This window comes from Glycine soja, chromosome 9, assembly GCF_004193775.1.
Source record: "Glycine soja cultivar W05 chromosome 9, ASM419377v2, whole genome shotgun sequence".
In the NCBI taxonomy this organism is placed as follows: domain Eukaryota; kingdom Viridiplantae; phylum Streptophyta; class Magnoliopsida; order Fabales; family Fabaceae; genus Glycine; species Glycine soja.
The window spans coordinates 17,841,768-17,864,070 of NC_041010.1; the positions used below are offsets into that span (position 1 = coordinate 17,841,768).

Below are 22,303 nucleotides of genomic sequence, written 5' to 3' on the forward strand. Positions count from 1 at the left end.
TTCCTAAACCACAATAATGGGAGGGGCGGTAAAGGACAACAGTCTTTCAAATAAATATGTTGTACGTGAACAAACATTATTAACTCAAATGAACAGAAATTATTGCATAAATCTAAAAATGAGACTAACTATATCCAATGTACCTGAACAAAATGATTTCCAAACACGTGACCGACACATATCATGCAGTGCACAGAAGAATCTGGTGGTGGTTGATTTCTTAGAGGAAAAAATGTCATGCTTTGTTGTCGAGACAACGATACAAGGATTACATTATACCTTGATGCAATGACATATCTCATCTCTGTTATATCTATTCACTTGTCAACACAAACTTGAATCAAACAAATATACACATGTAAGTTATTTAAAGTTTATTCTTAAAAAAAATAACCTGAACAACATACCTTGAAAAACCCATCAACAAGTAGGGACAACCTTAATTCTTTAAATCTCTTTGTGCCACTGAAGAGGTTGATGTAGTCATGCGACCATTTGCCAAGTTCTTTAATCAATTCGTTGCGCACCAACAACCAAGAATCTTCACCCATACCTAATAAAATGATGACCTGGACTCGTTAACCATTGGATCATTATGAACATGAGGCTCATAACTTATTTTCGTACACACCCATCGTTGGAATTTTTGAGATAATGTCTGTGGTGGAAGAAATGTCTCTCGCACTGAACTTTGTCTTTTCCCACATACACCCAAACATATCCCAATAAAACTACGATCACAAACTTGTTAATCATTGGATCGTTGTGAAATTTGGACACCAGGTTCCATATTCATTTACGTACATCTACACCGTTGGGATTTTCAAATTAATGTTTATGGAGGGAGAAATACTCATCGCACGCAAACAATAGAGTGAAAGCTTCAATCCCTTCTCTTTCTCTCTAATGCTTGGAAACACTAGCAGAGCAACTAGAGGAAAAGCATGAGAAATCTCAAGAAACCACTAGAGATGTTGTTATCGCTGCCAGAATACACATGTGAGCCCGCTTAGAGGTAAAGGATGAGTTTATCGCAATTGGGGTTAAAATGAACATGTGTAGAGATCCTTAGAGAATTAAATTGGGGTTTATTTTGGGTTGTTTATTGAATTATAATTTTCCTTTATGATTATAAATATGATATTGTTGTATTTGACAAACCAATTGATGTTCTGATGCGAATTGGTTGATAAACTTGAGTGCTCTTGGTGTTTTTGTGTTTTTGACTTATGATTTTGATTCATTGATTTTAATATGATTGTGTGGAATTGTTTAAGGAATTTTACTCCCCATGTTGTGAGAAACATTTTGTATAAATTGTTATATTGAGATTATGAAATGGTGATTCAAATTGTGAGTAAGTGACAAATTGAACTTGTGATGAATGGTGAGATACATGTGTATTGAGATGTTGTATGTATTGAGTTATGAGTTATGAGTTATGAATTGTGCAATCACACAATTATAAGACTCTTTAAAGGCGACGAGTTTTTGTGCAATGAGTATTGTGATGGGATCCACTGTGGGAACCCGACGAGTTGAATCACTTTGAGGCACGACGAGTTAAAATGATTTTGAAAACAATTGAGTAGTTGTGTGTATTGCATAGCTCATAGGTAAAGTATATATGATTCATGGGGTGTGATAACACGTTACTTTGGGATTATACCATTGTGGTTGAGAATGGGTGTGTGTGATCAACTAAGTATGTATTGACTTGTAATATATATGTGTATTGAGATGTTATGTGCATTGAGCTGTGAGCTATGAATAGTACAATCACGCGACTATAAGACCTTTTAAGGACGACAAGTTAATGCGCAACAAGTATTGTGATGGGAACCACTGTGGGGACCCAACGAATTTAATCACAAGCGCGACGAGATAAAATTATTTTGAGAACAATTGAGGACTCGTGTGTTTTGTACAGTTCATAAGATAGAGTCTACGTGCTAAAATGTTTTCTGGGTGGGCCGTGAATCAGAAGGGAGGGGCCCTGATGGACTTTTCGGAGTCTAGGCCTTAGAGGGTAAATACACTCAGTTTGAATGTTCCTTAAAGCCTATGTTGATCCCATACTGTTGGAGTGTTCTCACAAAACAGAGTGACCCTGACTAGTTTTCCTATGATTTTACCTAGTAAGAGTGACCTGACTTACTAGTGTGTAGTTTGTTTTGTCACATACTGGTGGGCTCCCGACGAGGTTTTTCACTAACATCGTACCACATTGTATATAAGATTGAGTCTTAGTATATCTATTGCATAACGCTTGTGTATTGATTGGTTAAGTGATATTGTGTTTGATCCTTGAGTACGTGAATGATGTAAAAATGAATGAGACATGTTGTGTTGTGATGTGATGTTACACGACAAAGTGGTGGAATGACGTGAGCTATGTTTAAGTAAGTTGTATTTCGTTTATATGATATGTATATTTATATGTTGTCTTGTTTTTCTCTATTAGTTTGGAATGTGATAACTCGTTCTCTATGTGTTGTTTGTGCTAGGATCTTGTGATGATCTCAAACTTTGTGTTCGTGGGAGCAGATGACTAGGTGAATTGCTTTAAGGAACTTTGTGTTGAAGGATGTCATGACACAATGCTCTGACAGAATACGACATTGGGGCATGAATTTTGTTTAATTACATGATGTTTTGAGCCAAAAATGTTTTTGACAAGTTTTATTTGGTAATAGTTAAGTGAACGTGAGCCTTTTACCCTTTTGAAATGCTTTTATTTAAATATGTTTTAAAAACTTTTAATTAATTTTGATTTCTTATTCCTTTTATTATTTAAATACGTTATTGAAGGCAATCCAAGATCAGGTAGAGCCGCTTTAACAAGAGTGGTGGGCATGCAAGTAAAGGAGTCAAGTTTTTGACAATTGTGTTTCAAGATGTTAAAGTGAGAGATCAATATCAATCAAATCTTAAAAGATATGATAGATATTATTTGAATTTTCAAATTCAAAAGATAATAGATATTTACCATCTAATCTAATCTATAACTAACTACCAATCTAAATGATATACACCCCTACTCTAATTACTTTAATTATTATCTACTAAGCTATCTACACCTAATCAAATATATAACTATTTACAATTATTTACTAGTTTATTTACAAGTTCTTAATCAAATAAAAATAAATTCATTTATTCCCAGCAACAACGCCAAAAATTTGTTAGGTTTTATTTCACGTTAGATTCAACTTATAAGTCAAGTGTAACACAATCATGATTTAGTAACTAAATCATCGTCCAGGTCTTGCCTTCCCAAAGGAATAAAGGGAAATTTCATGTAATTATTTAATTAAGAACTAGATTTTTTTTTTTTGTATTTTTGTTTTGTGATTGTCAGGAAATAAATAACATAAAATAAATTACAATAAAAATTAAATAAATAAAATAATTAAGTAAAATTGAAATACTAGACTTGGACGGTGAGGTTGATCTTGATGATTGAATGTCTAGGTTTGGACTTAAAATTTGTTTGATCCACTATAACTTCACAACTCTTTACTCATCTCTATTGTTTGTCACTAATTCACTAATAGAGCGTTTGGATAGAGAATTTTAACTGAGGAAAGTAATTTATTAGAGAATTTGAATTTCTGTAATTTAGAATTCATTGTTTGGATGCTTTTTATGAAGAATTTAAAATTTTGGAATTTTAAAACAGAATTTTAAACAACTAAAAATCTGGAATTTCAATTTTCTTCTAAAAGGTGAAAAATTGAAATTATCTTACGGTCTTTTTCAAGAAACACCTTCTGAGCTTCTAAAATATCGATCGGATGTGAACATAGAGGAACACGTATAACTAGCACACTAACCATATCTTCTTTTTTTTCATTCATTTTTTTCATCTCATAATTTTAATTTTTTTTATCCAAACACAAAATTTTGAAAATAAAAAAATTTCAATTGAAGTATTTGAAATTCTTAGAATTTAAAGTTTCTCAGAATTTTAAATTTCTCCATCCAAACACACTCTAATGTATTTTATCCCAACTTCCGCATGATCATAGATGACTACTTGTTCGATACCCAATCCTTTGAACATACCAACACAAGCAATCACATTAATGATTGAGAATTAGCGAGGCTAAACCAAGATTATTTTATCCCTAAAGATAATCTCAATTAAATAGTTGATTCATGTTAAGGTTTCAGTAAGGCTCGTCAAAGTACAAGTCAATTCTTAAATTATCTATAAGATGACCAATTAAATAAAAACACTAAGTACGAAAACAAATAAAAAAACTCAAGATGAAGTATTGAATTAATAGAATTAAAGCAAAACAAGATTCATCATTTTCTTTCCTAGGTGGAAGGAATTGCACTTATAAAAATAATACAATGACCTAAAGTGTCTAATGGAATAATGGAGATGTCTAATAGGTGAAAATTTAAAATATAATTTTAAGGATTGCTCGGAACTTTTACTCGTTACACTAAATGTCTAACCTCCTATTTATAGAATTGTAGTTATTTAATTAAGGAGATAGTCACAAGAAATTACAAACAGATAATATCTCTAATTAATTCAAGTAATTGTCTTCTTTAGTTAATTTATTCTTGAACAATATATTACTCTTAATTTTTTTAACTTTTATCTTCAATTTTCGCAATTCTTCATCTAAAACTTTCTGTTGATTTTGGATCTCTAGAGCTGCTAGAATGACCTATCTTTGCTGAAAAACTATCTATAATACATTAAAAATAAAGTAAAAACTGAATTTAAAACTAATTTAATTCAAAACAATATTTAAAATTAACTAAAATGTCAAATAAACGTCACAAAATACATATAAAAATTCAATAAATTTGACATTTATCAATAATCTCTCAAGAAAAATATGAAAAAATATATATAAGTAAATAGACAATGCGCAGCCGGATAAAAGTTGGAGTCAGCTTTTCTTTATTAGAGTCAGCTTTTGCTCGACGCTAAAACCTAAAAAGAAGACAACCAAAGCAACACTTCATGCTAAATGATAGACAGAGGAGTTGTCACAACCTACGTGACAATTAACTCCTGCAGTTTAAACAGTTTTCATACTACTCTTTTTTGGTAAATAGTTTTTTTTAATACCACTCTTGTCAACAAGTCTACATTATACTTGTGATAGTGCTGCTATACACTTTGGACTAAAACTGTGGTTTGCTAATTATATGCCCGTGGTCGCCAATTTGACATCTGAAGCATGTCATCATAATACCAAATAATAATATAAATAATTTTAAGACTTTAAATTTATGAAAATCAAAACCAAAAACATCAAATGAAGAAGATAACGAACGACGGGAAGACCCCCACAACTTGATGTGAGAATCCTAATAATAATGTATATCACCTAGTGAGAATCCTGCATACAAGCAAGAACTGTCATTTTTATTTTTCTTTCTGCTTAGTATTTGAGGTGATAATTGACAAAGGAATCTTCGGCCTCTAATTTTCGGCCTAGATCTTATTCCTGGAAGGCCACTTTAGGACAAAATTATTGTGCAGTTTTAGGAGTTGTGGGGATTGGGCTACCACCCTGTGACATCTAAAGATTGATTATTAGTGGCCAATTGGTTTCTTTAGCATAATTTGAATCAGCTGGTGCACAATGAATCAATGATCCCAGAACAAGTAAGCTTCCTTCTTGCCATACTTTCAACAATGCTAATTAATGCCTCTTCTTTTACTTTCAACTTGTATTTCTAGAGGTTCTATAGGTTATTGACAGCCTATAAGCAAACTACATGTAGATGCGGTCATAGATATAGAAGTCTGGTTGGTGTTAAAAGTTGCTTTTCCATCATAAAAATGAAATTCAAATTCCAGAAAAGATTGTTGAATAGCCACTACCAATTTGTTTTGGTAAGAAATTAGGAACTGCATTTGGTATATACTAGAAAAATACTGGAAATATGATAAAGAAAAGCAAAAATGAGAAAAAATTATCTATTACAACCTGTAGTGATCTGCAACATATACTTGTCAACTCCAAAAAATGCCAAAATCTCTTAACTGTTTGAGTACATAATTTTACAGAATATAAGTGATGTTGATCGCAGGAGTGCATTATATCTCAAAAATTTGTTCACTCTAAGAAACTTCAAAAGAACTTTGACACCACAATTCCAACAGGGTACATAAACAGGTGTTTCTCAAAAAGATGAGATGGCGAAGGCCAACTGCATGTTGCTGGAAGATTATTTTGTTCCCAGAGGTCTTTAGAGATCATTGCTTCAATATGCATATAATTCAAGAAAGCAGGCTTCAGTGAATTAACTGAGAATTGTAATCCAATTAAGGACAACAATGCAGCATCTGGAATGTACTCATAAAGACTTTACATATATTAACATTTCAGCCACAAAATAGAATTTATGCTTCATAAGTAAATGATGCATTTCCAAATTCCTTATAAATGCAAAAATAGGAAATTTGTTATGATTGAAAGTTCAATTTGCATGATTCCAGACATCATTTTCATCCATGATAACATGTAGCATCTGGTGCTTCAGGATGAATAGTTGAATACTATAGTATGGGAGCGACAATACACGCATTTGTGAATGTATAAAAGATTAGACAATGATTTGTGACATTTAACTGGCATCTGAGAAAAGGCTTACTTTGGCTTTGAACTATTTGGTGCATAATGGTTTCAGATGCCATCTTCTTGTTCATCCATCTCCTCAAGAATTACATATTTAGCTGCAGAATCTCTTGAATGCTCTTCCACATCACTGCCACCAGCATGTCCCTTCTGAAGCTTAAGGTATCTGAATGTTTTTCAAAAAAATAACAAACACATTCAATGACTAGCATTAAACTGATAGGAAATATTACTAGGTCTGAGAGAAACACCAGTTTGGCTTTGGTAAACTAGATAGTATGCGTATAGGATTACATAGTAGCATGTAATTTGAGCTAGTATGCTATATTATTAGATTGAAAAACTTGTAATTCCATTGTTTTACTTGTTTTAAACTTGGGCATATAAAAAAGTGGTTTAATTATTTTTCTTATGTTTTTCTGATAAAGAAATATATTAGAGTATGACGAATGACACGAGTTCTTTTAATGAAGAAACAAAAAGTAATAAATAAGAGAAACCATTTTATTTATTTTTTCAATTAAAGTTGAAATATTAATTAAAATATTTGGCATATGAAATAAAAAGAAACTGCAGAGTAAGATTCAATAATAGCCATTAGCATGCAAAGACATAAATGACAACTCTAGTGCTCAGCATATGAAGTGGCATTGAACTTCTTATATGTGCAAGTACAAGCAAATCAAGTACAGATAGCAGGCAATAAAAATTTCCCTTCCTTAAGCCCTAAGCCTCAGTATCTAGTTATATACACCGCAGAAGATAGCATCTGAAGGGGTTTTGGAATTAGGAATATAGAATATAATGATTATTCAATTATCCCCCCTCAGAGTGGCTGAAAGTTTAAAAGCCAGAAAATCCCATGAGAGCAGCTAAAAAAATAGCACAAAAATTTTGTTTATTAGAGAATAAATTAAAAGTAGAGAAAAGAATGGTGACAAAATAGATATTGTTGCTTGAAATATATGTCCTCTGATGACTTACTTGTACCAATTAAACAAACTGACACCAACCATAATAGTTAATAGGCCACATCCTTTCAACCAAGTGAATTGATCATGAAAGTACAATACTGCAACCTACACATAAACAACATAAACCAAGAATATATTAAATTCAAATAGATGTACAACCAGCAAACCCAGATGTGAGAAAATTTTAATATATATATATATATATATATATATATATATATATATATATATATATATATATATATTTATTCAATAAAATGCATTATATATGTAGAATAGTACATATCTGTTTCATTATATGAGCTGATGCTGAAACTCAAGAATTGGTTATTGCTCAAGTTTAAATAACATGTCAAACTCTGCTGGAATACAGAATTGGCAAATTATCCTATCTCAATACTAAAGATAGTTAAATACAACAACCAACTAAAGTGTAAAAAATTAACACCTCTAATTAATTCTGAAATATCACAGCTGGACCCTAACATCAGGATCAAACCAAAATATGAAATTTCTTTGTTTTAAGGTTTCTTTATATGGACATTACATGAAGCAAGTATATCAATAAAACTATAAAAGAGACAAATTTGTATAATTGTTTTTCCTATAACTAATAACTACCAGTTCCATGAATGCTAATACCTTTTTTCTCCTTTTTCATAAAATGAATGTTAATGTTTTGCTTAGTAAGGATCATAGTAAAGAAAATATTATTGGCAAATGAAAGCATACAACAACAAAAGCCTTATACGACTAGGTGAGGTCAGCTTGGTAAATGAAACTATAGGCTGCAGGAATGTAATCCTGATACAATTACACCGCAGAAGGGGAACTACGTAATCTAGAAATACTTCAACGAATAATAAGGAGAAGCTCTTGATAACCATATCAACAAACGAAAATCATCCCAAAACATAATTGATACCAATATGGTGACAGCCTCCTTAACGACCCCAGCTATTGTGACTGTGACAGCACTAGTTACTGAGACCAGAACATACTCTGTTAGTACCTGCAAGAAGATAAAGATCCAAATGTTGGTACAAAGAAAGATTTAAGTTAACTAATATGACTGTAAACAAAAGCCTGTTCACGACAAGTCAAACAATAACTAACAAGTAGAAAAACGTTAAACTCCTCCTTGAGTGTTGGGAGGCATGGAAAGAGAGATAAAAGAGTATGCATAAATCTAAAGGGAATCTACAGTCTTACCATAAAAAAGGCAAGTGTGCCACCAAGAAGCATCAGCAAGCAACTTCGAGTAATATGCAATGAATTATCAAAGTACTTGTTTTCTCGGAATTCATCCCATGGATCTAATGCAAGAGAAAGAAGGGCAGTTGCTGCTGCCATTACTGGAGTTACATAACTCATCAGGACAAGTGGATTTTTCAGACCTGAAATCATTTGAAAAAGCATATAATTTTTTTACTAAAATATAACAGCACTTACAAATTTCTGACTGGAAAGTAAACTTGGGCCAAAAAAGAAAAAGATTCAATGCTAGATGGAGTGAGAATTTAGAAAGCGGGAAACACTGGACTGGAATATGTCAATATAAAATGTTAGCCTCACTAAGTCTTCAAATAAATAATCACACACTATAATTTTAGAATTTCATGGCCCACATCAAGTGCTATGAGTGCTCTGTGCTCTCTTGAGCTGATTCTGGTCTTTTCCTTTTATCCTTGATTTGGGGGCTGTGTAAGGAGGATTCCTGATCCTCCTGTATCGGTCTTCCCTTTTATTAAATTCTTTTATCAAAGGAAATAGATCAATTTCTTGATTAGTTAAATCAACAATTCCATATGTTATTTTCTATTTATTAACTGCATGTATTAATTTCTCCTGGAGCTTCATAATCAATAACCCTGTGCTTAAATGTAAGTTTCCAGAATGGAAAAACGTACTGATTGCAATGTAATTCAGCTTTCAAGTTTATTAAGGTAAGTCAATCGATCTGGTCTAAACGGCAGTAGCTTTAAAATATATTTGCAAAACTTATAAGTGACATCTCTAGGCAAAGAAAAAACAAATACTAGGCATAATGTGCCATTTTCTGAACCTGCTATTCTATACTATTTGGTCATAGAAATGAATAAGTGTTCAGAAAGGGCAGAAAGAATACATAGCCGATAAAAAATTGATAAACAGGTGGAATCGTTCACCCCCAAAATATCATATAATTTAACAAGATTAATATTTTCAACAAATTATTGACATGAAGTTATGCAGGGCACATACCATAGGCTTCTTTCTTTCAATTTGGTTTTCAGTTCAACACAAATGGCGAGAATGCAAATCAGGTTCCAAAACCCAACAAAATGAAGCAATGTATCAGAATGTATGGTCAACAAAAGCAGTAAAAATAAGAGCATGAATGTGTTTGTGTGTGTCTGTGTTGTGTACATAGACTCAGAGACATGTAGATATCAAATATACACAGAAATGAAAATGAAAATACAATACCTGCAAAAGGATCTGAGTCATACACCAACGAAACCCAGACATAACAGCAGCAAGCATAACAAGTACAAATCCCCAAAAGTCAAACTCTGTCTCTTTTGCAACTGCAGTACACCAAATAAAATTAAAACTGGAAGGTTTGAATTCTAAATGTGGTATAAATTTCTAAATCTTGCAAAATGCAGTTTGATAAGTTTCGGTAGAAGATTAAACATCAATATTCATTTGGAGGTTCATAAAAAAAAGATTCATTTGGAGGAGACCGGGGGGATGCTAACAGTAACAAACAATATAAATTGAGAATCTTTCAACTCATAAATTTTTTTATCACTGTTCCAAAACAATAATGGAAAAAAGCAATACTTTTAAGTGATAGAGAATTCCAACAAAAATATGAAGAACCTATTGGCTGTTTAAAATTCTGGCAACATTTTAGTTAATTAACCTTCAAATTAATACACCAAAAAAAAAACACTCCAAACTAACTTGTTAGACTAAAATATTTTTCCTAACTTCTGTCTGGATGCTACTTCATTTTGGACTTGAAGTAAAATCTTTCACACCAAAAAAATCAGAAATATATTCAATGAGACAAGCAAAGATGGAAACATCCATGATAGTGATCCTGCTTATTCTTGGAAGGTGCCCCTGCTCTATACTTAATCATTGAGCTTGTAGGAAAACCAAAGTGGCTCAGGTTCTCTGAATTCTTAAGTGAAAATCAATGAATATTAAAATAGCATATATGATACCAGAAATGTAAGAAAGAAAACACAGACAGGTTCTTCAATGGATCTCTTTCCTCCCAAATCTTACCACTAAATTCTTTCTTAACCTCTCAATCATCTCATCGTTTCTTTTGTGTACCTTCCTCCCACCTCCCACGACAGAATGTATTCTAAATCTAAATCCAACCTCCCTACTCCATGTGTACAGGCAGTTACTTTGGAGCCACCCCTCCTTCCTAATATCCTTTCCCAGTTTGTTCTGGCTCTCTTGGGCTTTTAACCCAATATCCTTCCCTTTATCTCTTAAAACTTTAATAATAGGGGGATATTTTTCATATTACTACATTAGAAGTGAAGGAAGATATAATACCTGTTAATAATATGCCAACAGAGATGATTAAGATGATGCCTAATAGTTTAACACTTGGTGTCTCCAACCTTCCAACCAAATTTACAATCAAATGTCAGAAAACAGGTAGAAATGGATATATATGAGCACAAAATTTATCTTAATCTACAGGATGCATAACCATACACGCAATCATTTGAGGGGAAAAAAAAGAGACAGCAGCACGAAAAAATATAAAGGAAATTAGAAAATACAGAAATCTTAATTGAAATAATTGTTAGCATGACAATTCCAAAAGAATTCTACCTGCTTACAGAACGAATAACTATTGCTGAATATAATGATTAGTGATTACAATTCCTAACGCATTCCAGGTTATGCAAGACTTCAAAATTAAAAGAGTGCTTTCATTAAAGCAAAGCACCTACAAAGTATGTTATTGATTTAGCTGCTTAAATTAAGTTTAACATTTATCTCCATAACCAGAGTGGTTACAAAGACAAAATGGGAACGCACCTGAAAGCAAAAGCAAACAGAAGGAGAAAAATTGGAGCAGCAGATTTACACTGCAAGAGAAAAGGAAAGGTAAATAAGAAGAGGAATAGTTACTTCCACTAAAACAAGGGAAAATGTAGAATCCGAATCTAACAAACAATACAAAAGAAAATATAATTAAATTAATATATCACTCATTCTACATGAAAAGAGGAGCAATCACAAACCATTGTAGCAAATGTGACAGAGATGAAAACTAGAGATACATTGCTCAAGTTAACATCCATTGCAGTTCCAAAAGCAGTTGGTACAACTGTTAAAGGCAAAGTCCATCTGTGGCATTAGTTGATATAGAAGTTAATGTAATAAGTGGTGAAAAATCTGCAAAAGAAACTGTGCTTCAAGGAAAGAATAACAGAAAAAATGGAACATCCAATCATCCTGGGAGTTGTTAAATCATTTCATATTGCTAGCAAATTTGTGCATTCCAATGAAAAAACAGATACTAAAAAATAACAAGAATTGATGATTAGGCAATCATTCAAAACTGGAACATAGGTGAGTTTCCACTAGGAAATTACTAAAAAAGATCACATGGTGAATAATATCCCTCAGAATTTGGTTTTTAGTCAAGCCAAATGTGAAGGTTGTTGTAGAATAAAGAATAACAGAAAAAATGGAACATTCAATCATCCTGGGAGTTGTTAAATCATTTCATATCGCTAGCAAATTTGTGCATTTCGATGAAAAAAGCAGATACTAAAATCAGCAAATAACAAGAATTGATGATTAGGCAATTATTCAAAACTGGAACATAGGTGAGTTTCCACTAGGAAATTACTTAAAAAGACCTCATGTTGAATAATATCCCTCAGAATTTGGATTTTAGCCAAGCCAAATGTGAAGGTTATTGTTGTTTCTTGCTGGAACATAGGTGAGCTTCCATATTGATAAAAAGAAGTATGGAATAGTTCCACAAAGGTGTTGGAGACTATTGTATTAAGACTATTTTTCTGTCAGACATCAAGACTATTGTATTAAAAGGTGTTGGAGATGTCAATAAGACCATGTTTGGTTACTCCTCAAAAGTATGTATGAGAGTAAAATTTTTCCTGCAAGCTCAGTTTTGGAGAATCAAGAATTGGGATACTTTTGCAAACTTAAATCCAAACATGCACTAGATAGATGAGAATGGAATAACGATGGAATGGAATGAAATGATCAATTGCTAATCTCCATTCTCCAGTTTGGAGATTTTTTTGCTTGGTTGAGGGAATTAATGTGGCATAAAATTAAAGTTCAACTAAATCACAAAAATGTCTCTCATAACAAAATTAAAAAAAAAAACGTTCACTTTCTCCCTGTCAAAAAGTGAGTTATGAGTTTAACTCAACCCTACAAAACTGACTTATAAGGTACGGATTACTCCCCACTAATATAATTTATCTCGACACTATCTTTAGTTGATGTAATCCTGCCTAGGTTAGCTTTGCTATTCTTAGCCGGTCCCAAGCCCGGATAAAAGGAGAGGGTTGTGTTAGGCTTTCGACGGCCAACGTAAAACTTTGTCGAATCTCTATGACATGGATCAATTACGTAATAATGTGAATGCTAGGCCGTTGCCCGAAAGCAACGCGCTGTATGGCTCGAGTACAGTGTCAAAAGAGCAAGGGCCGCTGCATCGCCGCCTGGATGTAGTGAAAAGTAAGCAAGGGTTCCCACATTTTCGTGAACGGGTGTGGGTAAAGAAGCTAGTTCATGACAGGAGAATTCGCTTTGGTACATGGAATATAGGCACATTTACTGGAAAATCTATGGAAATAGTGGATGTTATGGTGAGGAGGAAGATCAATTTTATGTGCCTACAAGAAACTAAGTGGACAGGTGAAAAAGCGAAAGAATTAGACAACTCGGGATTTAAGCTGTGGTATACGGGAAAAATCAGATTAAGAAATGGGGTAGGGATTATTGTGGACAAGGAGTGGAAGAAGGATGTCGTGGATGTAAGAAGAGTAGGAGATCGTATCATAGCCTTAAAATTGGTAGTGGGACAGGACACCTTTAATGTTATTAGTGGGTACGCACCTCAGGTTGGGTTAGCAGAACACTTTAAGGTAAAATTTTGGGAGGATCTAGAAGGGGTACTTCAGGATATACCCCAAGGAGAGAAAGTTTTCCTAGGAGGGGATCTCAATGGACATGTAGGTAGCGTGGCTAGAGGTTTTGAGGGGGTGCATGGGGGTTTTGGCCTAGGGGAGATGAATGGGGAGGGTAAATCCATCTTGGAGTTTTCGGAGGCTTTGGATCTTTCTATAGCCAATACATGGTTTAAGAAAAGAGCGGAACATCTTATCACTTACAAAAGTGGAGGGACATGTTCTCAGATAGATTTCTTCCTTATCAGGAAGTCTGATAGGAAGTATTGCTTGAACTGTAAAGTTATCCCGGGAGAGAGCTTGGCTACCCAACATAGAGTTTTGGTCATGGATTTAAGAATTAGAGATAGGGCAAAGAGAAGAAGTCCTATGGTAGCACCAAGGATCAAATGGTGGCACTTGAAGGGTGAGAAACAAGGAATTTTCCAACAAAAGATATGGGAGGGATGGTGTGGACAATCACAAGGAAGTGCAAATGATATGTGGAACAAGATGTCCCAAGAGATTATTAAAGTGGCTAAAGAGACGTTGGGTGAATCTAGAAGTTTTGGACCTAGGGGTAAAGAATCGTGGTGGTGGAATGAAAGTGTTCAGAGCAAAGTTAGAGTAAAAAAGGAGTGTTTCAAGGAGTGGTCTAGGTGTAGAAATTCTGAAACTTGGGATAACTATAAGATAGCTAGAAATGAAACCAAAAAGGCGGTGAGTGAAGCAAGAGCCCAAGCTTTTGACGGACTATACCAAGCTCTAGGAACCAGGGACGGAGAAAGATCTATATATAGGCTTGCTAAGGGTAGAGAGAGGAAGACTAGAGATTTGGATCAAGTAAAGTGTGTTAAGGATGAAGAAGGCAAAGTCTTAGTGCATGAAAAAGATATCAAGGAAAGGTGGAAGGCGTATTTCCACAACTTATTTAATGATGGATATGGATATGACTCTAGCAGTCTAGACACAAGAGAAGAGGACCGGAACTATAAGTACTATCGTCGGATTCAGAAACAGGAAGTAAAGGAAGCGTTGAAAAGAATGAGTAACGGTAAGGCGGTGGGGCCAGACAACATACCTATTGAAGTGTGGAAAACTCTTGGAGATAGAGGTCTTGAGTGGCTCACCAAACTCTTTAATGAAATTATGAGGTCAAAACGCATGCCGGAGGAATGGAGGAGAAGCACGTTAGTGCCAATCTATAAGAACAAGGGGGATATACAAAATTGTGCAAATTATAGGGGAATCAAGCTCATGAGTCATACCATGAAATTATGGGAAAGAGTGATCGAACGGAGATTAAGAAAGGAGACTCAAGTTACTGAGAATCAATTTGGTTTCATGCCGGGAAGGTCGACCATGGAAACGATCTATTTATTACGGCGGGTGATGGAGCAATGTCGCATGGACCAACAAGACTTGCACTTGATTTTTATTGACTTGGAGAAAGCGTATGATAGAGTGCCTAGAGAGATTTTGTGGAAAGCTCTAGAGAAGAAAGGGGTTAGGGTTGCATATATTCGAGCTATCCAAGATATGTATGATAGGGTATCGACTAGTGTTAGGACACAGGGTGGAGAGTCAGACGATTTTCCCATCACAATTGGTTTGCATCAAGGGTCAACCCTTAGCCCCTACCTTTTTACCTTAATTTTGGATGTCCTCACGGAACAAATCCAAGAGATAGCGCCGAGATGCATGCTTTTTGCAGATGACATAGTCCTCCTTGGAGAGTCGAGGGAGGAGTTGAATGAGAGGTTGGAAACTTGGAGATGAGCTCTAGAAACACATGGTTTTCGCCTAAGCAGAAGCAAATCGGAGTATATGGAATGTAAGTTCAACAAAAGAAGGAGGGTTTCTAACTCAGAGGTGAAAATAGGAGACCATATTATCCCTCAAGTCACACGGTTTAAATATCTTGGGTCTGTAATACAGGATGATGGAGAAATTGAAGGGGATGTGAATCATCGCATTCAAGCAGGATGGATGAAATGGAGAAAAGCATCGGGGGTGTTATGTGATGCAAAGGTACCGATCAAGCTAAAGGGAAAGTTTTATCGGACTGCGGTAAGACCGACGATTTTGTACGGAACAGAATGTTGGGCGGTCAAGAGCCAACATGAGAATAAAGTAGGTGTAGCGGAGATGAGGATGTTGCGGTAGATGTGTGGTAAGACTCAACAGGATAAAATTAGAAACGAAGCTATTAGAGAGAGGGTTGGAGTAGCGTCTATTGTAGAGAAGATGGTGGAAAATAGACTTAGGTGGTTTGGGCATGTAGAGAGAAGACCGGTAGACTCTGTAGTGAGGAGAGTAGACCAGATGGAGAGAAGGCAAACAATTCGAGGCAGAGGAAGACCCAAAAAGACTATAAGAGAGGTTATCAAAAAGGATCTCGAACTTAATGATTTGGATAGAAGTATGGTACTTGATAGAACATTATGGCGGAAGTTGATCCATGTAGCCGACCCCACCTAGTGGGATAAGGCGTTGTTGTTGTTGTATCTTTAGTTGATGTGGGACTTCAACATGTCCCTTTTTGCCCATAGCTACCCAGCACATGGAACTTTCAACATACCCCCTCTATCTAGGGATAACCACAGTTTAGGAGGCTTTTCCAACACTCCCTTGAATCTTATAAGTATAACATGAATGAATATTTTTTTGATTAATGTTCAAGTTTAGATTTTTATATAACCCGATAACAAAAAATATAGGGAAGAGAAAAAAAATTAAAATGTGTAAATTTTCATTTGAAATATAGGTAAAATAAAGACATTAAAATTTATCATATTGCCTCTTCTTTTTAAATATTTTAGTGATAGCACACTATATTTATCATGGATTTAAGTGGGTTAAATATAACAGGTAATAGTTATCATTTTGTAAAATCAATTGAAGATATGTAGGGAACAGAAAAATCAAATTTTATTTTATGAGGAATAGAATCCCAATCCCACCTCGCTAGGGAGGAATGGGTTTTATTCCCCATTGCTGGTTCTAAGGAATGAGGCATGATATGCAATCTCCATTCTGCATTCCCAGTTTTCCTGACAAACATAGGTATTCCCCATCTCATGGAATGGGACAGCATCATTCAGATTTCTTCTTGTAGTGATGCATAATTTGGGAAAAGATGTTTTTCATAAAGAATGAGGTAGAGATAAGATTATTGCAAAAGATACTTAGCAATATAAATAACAATAGTGCTATATATGTTCCAGTCTTCTAAATGAAACTAATAAAAAGAAAGGATTGATTTGCCAAATTTCAATATTTTTCTACTCTCATCATGTAATCAACCAAGCAAATGGTGTGATAAGTTGAGCTAATTTGTCTCACCACATAAGCAGTCACTAAACCTACATACATGAGAGCCGAGTATGCTTGACTCAGTCTTTATTCCAAGCCAAAAAAATTTTTATCGGCATTCCAAGCCACATAAATGTTACATGTTTGGCCAACAGTACTATTAGTATCTTGATATTTGAGTAGAAAAAACAATTCTTATTTTCAGAAGAATTACCACCACAAAGAATTACAAATTATTTTAAATCAGAACTAGCAGAGTGCAAATACAACTGATGCCATTCTGCATGGATAACAGTCATTAAGTTATAAGAAAAATTATTACCCAAAATGCATTAAGAAATTACAGCATTGCACATCTAATCCACATAATAAAGTGGTGGGCAGATTTAAAACCTATGATAGCAAGAATGAGATTGAGGAATTGAAAATTTACCTCTCAAAAAGTAATCCCTCCATGAAATGACAACATTAGCCTCAAACTTGTGAGACCAAAACCAGGTGATAAATTTTGATAAAACAGCTTGCATTGTAAAGTGGATAGTATTCATTAAAAAGGGAGCTGGGAACTTTCCCATATGATCTCCCAATAGACTTTTATTATACCTGTTCAAAACAGTTCAGAATAAGAAATAAAGGAAAAAAGGATTTGCATCACAAACACTAAACAGGATAAATACACCAGCAATGACAAACAGGGTAAAACAAGGAACTTACAGGGTCAAAAATAGACTGGAAGTGTACCACATAAGTATCAAAATCAATGTCTTCAATATATTTGCTGCATGAATAGGATTCTGGGAGATTTTTCCCAATGACCCATCACCACCCACAGAAATGTAGGAATCAAGACTGTTCGTTCCTCTTTCAGACTTGTCCTCAATGTCAAAAGACACATACTTTTCAGATCCATTACCTCTCCGATGAACAGAATCATCATCCATGGTACCAATACCATTCATTTGCATACTCCTATGCTGAAACTTTTGGTGAAAGAATCTCTCTCTATCTAAAGATCTGCCCTGCGGCTCATTCTTTTCAGGAAACGGTAACTCAAAATCAGAGTCGTCTTCTACACTAACATCTTCATTACCTAATTGCTGATCTAAATGAATCCTTCCATCATCATCACACCAACGTGAAAATGAAAGTTCTCTACGAATGCCAGGACCTAGGCTTTCACTACCAACATCATCAATCACTGTGAAATCAATATTCTCTGAATCCAATTCACTCTGTACCATCTCCTATTGTATATCAAGCTATATCCATGTATATACTCTTCCATCCAACTTATGTTTAATATCATCACTTGTCACCAAATCCAACAACATAAGTACACTTCAGTGCATAACACAGCTAGTACATTGACCACTGATCAGGCACAGGACCTGCTTCTATAATTGAATCATCACGTGCGGACCAACCAATACTCAGTATACAAAAACAGGTAATCTTTATTTCAGTCCAAAAGAAGAACCAGCTCCAAAGCTCTTAGATAGCTACTCTATAGTTAGGCTTGGATTGAACTGAAGACTAGAACTTCACCTGTACACTTACTACAAGTCAGAATTTCATAGCAGATGCCTAAATCTACCCATAATTCATAATTAAATTCAAACAAAACCATATTACAATACAAACTACTGAGAAAGCATAGAGAAAAACACAACTCTTCAAAATTTAGATTGAATTTGAAATTGACTCAAAATGCTACAAACCCCTCAACTACTTATAACCAAGGTAAGCCCCAAACTGCAATCATAATTAAAAATACTAAGAATTTAATCAAAACTTTCCTTTTCAAGACAAAAAAAGGGCAAATACAAATTGTGGGTTGTTCTGCACTGCCATTTTTCAACCGACCCAAAATCAGTTCATAGTCACCAAACATGAAGCTGAATAAAAAGATCATTACTTTGATAAAAGGTGAGAGATATAAACACCCATTTGAGCTAAATTTACCTCGTACAAGTCAAACACGAAGAAACTCCATAAAAATGGAACCTTTGAGATCAAACACGGGCTTTTGATCATACCCATCATGAAAATTTGATAATAACATTTAATTTTAATTTTCACGAAGCATGGAACTAACCTGGGGATGATTGATTGAGAGAGAGAGAACGAAACAGATCTGAATTTGAACGCTTTGGATCTGAAGCTTGGTTTTGATGGAAGAAGATGCTTTAGGCGTTTTGAGGAATTGGTTTGAAGGTTATTGTCTTCACCACACCAGAGTCACCAACCTCTTGATGATTATCGATTTATTGCCCACTAATTATATATTAATCTTTTTATTTTGGATTATTTCATATTTGCTTGCCACATAACTAATGTTTTTATAGATTTTGAGCTTTTGTATCACACAAAAAATAAAATAAAATAAAATGAAAGCTTTGCATCCACCTTTTCTTTTATTTGAAGTAAAAACTTTGTATTCAATTTGGACAAAGTGGTTTCGACAATTCAGTCGGTGGAAGGGACAAAATTGGTTGTCAAGATTTTCAGGTGTGTGTTGACTGTTTTGGGAGTAATTAATGGAATTATAGTGTTTTTTATTATAACTTTAGAAATTTATTTGACATATTTTTCTAATTTCAAAAATTACAATAACAGTGCTCATAATTTTAGAGATTAAAATAATAATTTATTAATGTATTCGTGAATGACAATTATACTCGAATCAAATAAAATAACCACAAATATGTTAATAGTTTTTTTAAGTGTTTAATATAATTATACTTCTTCTCTTTTATTGATAAGATTAATATTGAAATAAGATTTATTTGTTTTTTTATAAGATTCAATAAATATCTCAAATTAATAGAAAAGAAAATATGTTGAAGAAAAATGAGTATTAATGACAAAAATACTTTTTAAAAAAATTATAATTTAAGATAATTTTATTGTTATCAACTTAATAAATTACTTATTTTAATCTTCATGAATTAAGTAGTTATATAATTATCAAACTCAGACCGATTATTACCTCGATCAGGATACTGGACAATTAGATTAAAGATCAACCTAATAAATTACTAATTAACTCCCATGATCTGGTATAATATATATAATTTATTTATCTTTAATATATTTATATTTATGTACATAATGTGACATTATTAAAAAAGCTATATATGATATTATATTGTTATATTTATTAATATTATGTTGTATTTAATATATATAATTGGTTTAATATTACTTTTGATCCATTATATTTTACAGTTATTTCGTTTTAGTACATTATGTATTAAAAGTTTCATTCTTTTCCTTTTATGTTTTTGAAATTTACCATTTTGATCCTTTTTTCAAATTTTTGTTAGAAATGTTAATGTTTTAAATTTTAAAATAATTAAGTTAACATAGTAGCGACAAAAAATAGTCACTATTTTTTTCATTTAAAAAAATAAAAATCAATAAGTAAATGAAGAAAAAATGAATTTAAAACCACAAACAACAATAACATTCACTCTTATATTATTATTATTATTATTATTATTGTTATTATTATTATTATTATTATTCAATTTAATAATGATAATAATTACATTCATCAGTTATCCTCAATCATAATGAGTAAATGTCTCTTTTCTTTTCTGTTGCTTTATTTTTCATCATCGACCCAAAAAGATTGTTGCGCCGCCCCCGCTTCCACCTAATGACAACAACCATTTCATCATCACATGGCAATTTGTGAGATTTGCAACCAAAGACAATGGCATCGTGCATGCCATCTACAAGGTTGTCGCCGTGCTTTAACTTGCATGCGACTATGAATCTACTTTGCCTACCCCCTCGCTTGGAGTATTTCAATTTTTAGAAGTGTATGATTTAGATTTGAACACTTTGAATGTTTCTGGTTCAATCAGTGTTTGTTTGTTGTGTATTAATTCAGATATGGATTTTTGTCATGTTGTGCGTCATTTCTTTCGTAACCAATTCCATGATTTGAATTTATGTTGTGTTGAGCTTGAATTTTAGATATGAGTTTTTAATGTGTTGTGTGTTAATACAAATCTAGGTTTCTTGTTATGTTTAAATTTCTTATTTGTTGAGATGGAGAAGGGATTTGGGGAAGAAAGGAGATAGGGGACTGAAGGGGGGTTGGTGGGTAACAATGGAAGAGTTGCCCAAGAGGGAGAGAGACTAAACAAAATAAATTATGGTATGAAAAGTATATAATAAGAATGTGAGTCTTAAATTAATCTAAGGACTCTTAAAAATGATGAATGGTGGACCACCTAAGATATTGGTTCATCCTAAACATTGTCATAAATATATTATTGGTTTATAAATTTTAAAATTTATAAATGGATATGTGATTGTTTTTATTTATTTTAAATGAATGTGTGGTTGTGTTTAATTTATTGCTTGAAAGTGTGCACTAGTCTACAATTGACTTGTGAGTCACCGGTTTTGTTAGAATCCAATTGGGTCATATCAGTTCAAATACATTTGTGATTCAATAACAAATTTGATCTGATCAAGTATCTAGTTTAAATGTCAATCAATTGGATTGATTGCTCTTAGTCGAATTCAATAACACTAAATAATTAAGTCTTATAGATAAAAACGAAAAGAATAATATATTATACTAATATTCAAAACCACTTATTCATGTGAAACAATTAAGTTGTAAAACTTTTTAATTCTTATATTCTAAAATAAATCATGTAAATAAAAAATAATTTAATGTGCAAAACAATATTTTTTTAAAAAAATTGTTGATTGTTGGAAAAAATTAATAAATTTCACAAATCATTCATGAAATTTCATAAAATTACATAAATTTTATTTTCTTTTTAGCATTTACAACAGCCTCTCTTCTTTTTAACATTTACAACAACCTCTCTTCTGGGCAAAACTTTTTAAAGAATTAAGTAGGATTAGTATAATGTATAAGTAGTGTCGGTCTAATATATATTTTTTAAAAGGAGAAATTTATGTAATTTGATAAAACCTGAGAGATGATATTAACTGTTTATTTGAAATAAAAACATAATGTTTTGTTGAAAACTGAATTACCTTAACATTATTTAATATGAAATTCTAATTTGGTATCAGCATGTCACTTATTTTAAAATGGAGTATTATATACGAATAAATTTGATGAGGAATATATTGAATACTTTTAAATAATTTATTTTAAAAAGTTATACCAACAAAATTAGTTATAAATGAAGAAATTATTAATATAATCCTTACATGTGCATCGGTTGGA

At 33.0% G+C, this 22,303-nt stretch overlaps 1 protein-coding gene across 3 annotated transcripts; it reads right to left on the reverse strand.

The window, feature by feature from the left end:
• Positions 1–5,921: 5,921 nt before the first annotated feature.
• Positions 5,922–19,389, reverse strand: LOC114367884 (probable sugar phosphate/phosphate translocator At1g06470). Of its 3 annotated transcripts, none has more exons than XM_028325124.1 (13): positions 19,175–19,389; positions 17,794–18,624; positions 17,513–17,682; positions 11,857–11,942; positions 11,651–11,700; positions 11,156–11,223; positions 10,061–10,161; positions 9,836–9,848; positions 8,804–8,988; positions 8,517–8,603; positions 7,602–7,696; positions 6,634–6,783; positions 5,922–6,248 (listed from the first exon to the last, which is right to left on the reverse strand). In XM_028325124.1, exons 2-12 carry the CDS (start codon positions 18,318–18,320, stop codon positions 6,666–6,668), a joined length of 1,500 nt encoding a protein of 499 aa, XP_028180925.1. In that variant the 5' UTR covers positions 18,321–18,624; positions 19,175–19,389; the 3' UTR covers positions 5,922–6,248; positions 6,634–6,665. The 3 variants fall into 3 exon arrangements, with proteins under 3 accessions (XP_028180925.1, XP_028180924.1, XP_028180923.1); XM_028325123.1 differs by having other exon boundaries at positions 5,922–6,325; XM_028325122.1 differs by having other exon boundaries at positions 5,922–6,241; positions 19,175–19,387.
• Between the last annotated feature and the right edge of the window lie 2,914 nt (positions 19,390–22,303).

Coding starts and splice junctions, on each gene's coding strand:
- LOC114367884 (XM_028325124.1), bottom strand. CDS start 18,320: ATGGTACAGAGTGAATTGGATTCAGAGAATATTGATTTCACAGTGATT. Junction 7,697..8,516: donor AGGAGGCTGTCACCATATTG/GTATCAATTATG, acceptor GTTTATGTGTAG/GTTGCAGTATTGTACTTTCA. Junction 6,784..7,601: donor AGTTTGTTTAATTGGTACAA/GTAAGTCATCAG, acceptor AAAAACATTCAG/ATACCTTAAGCTTCAGAAGG.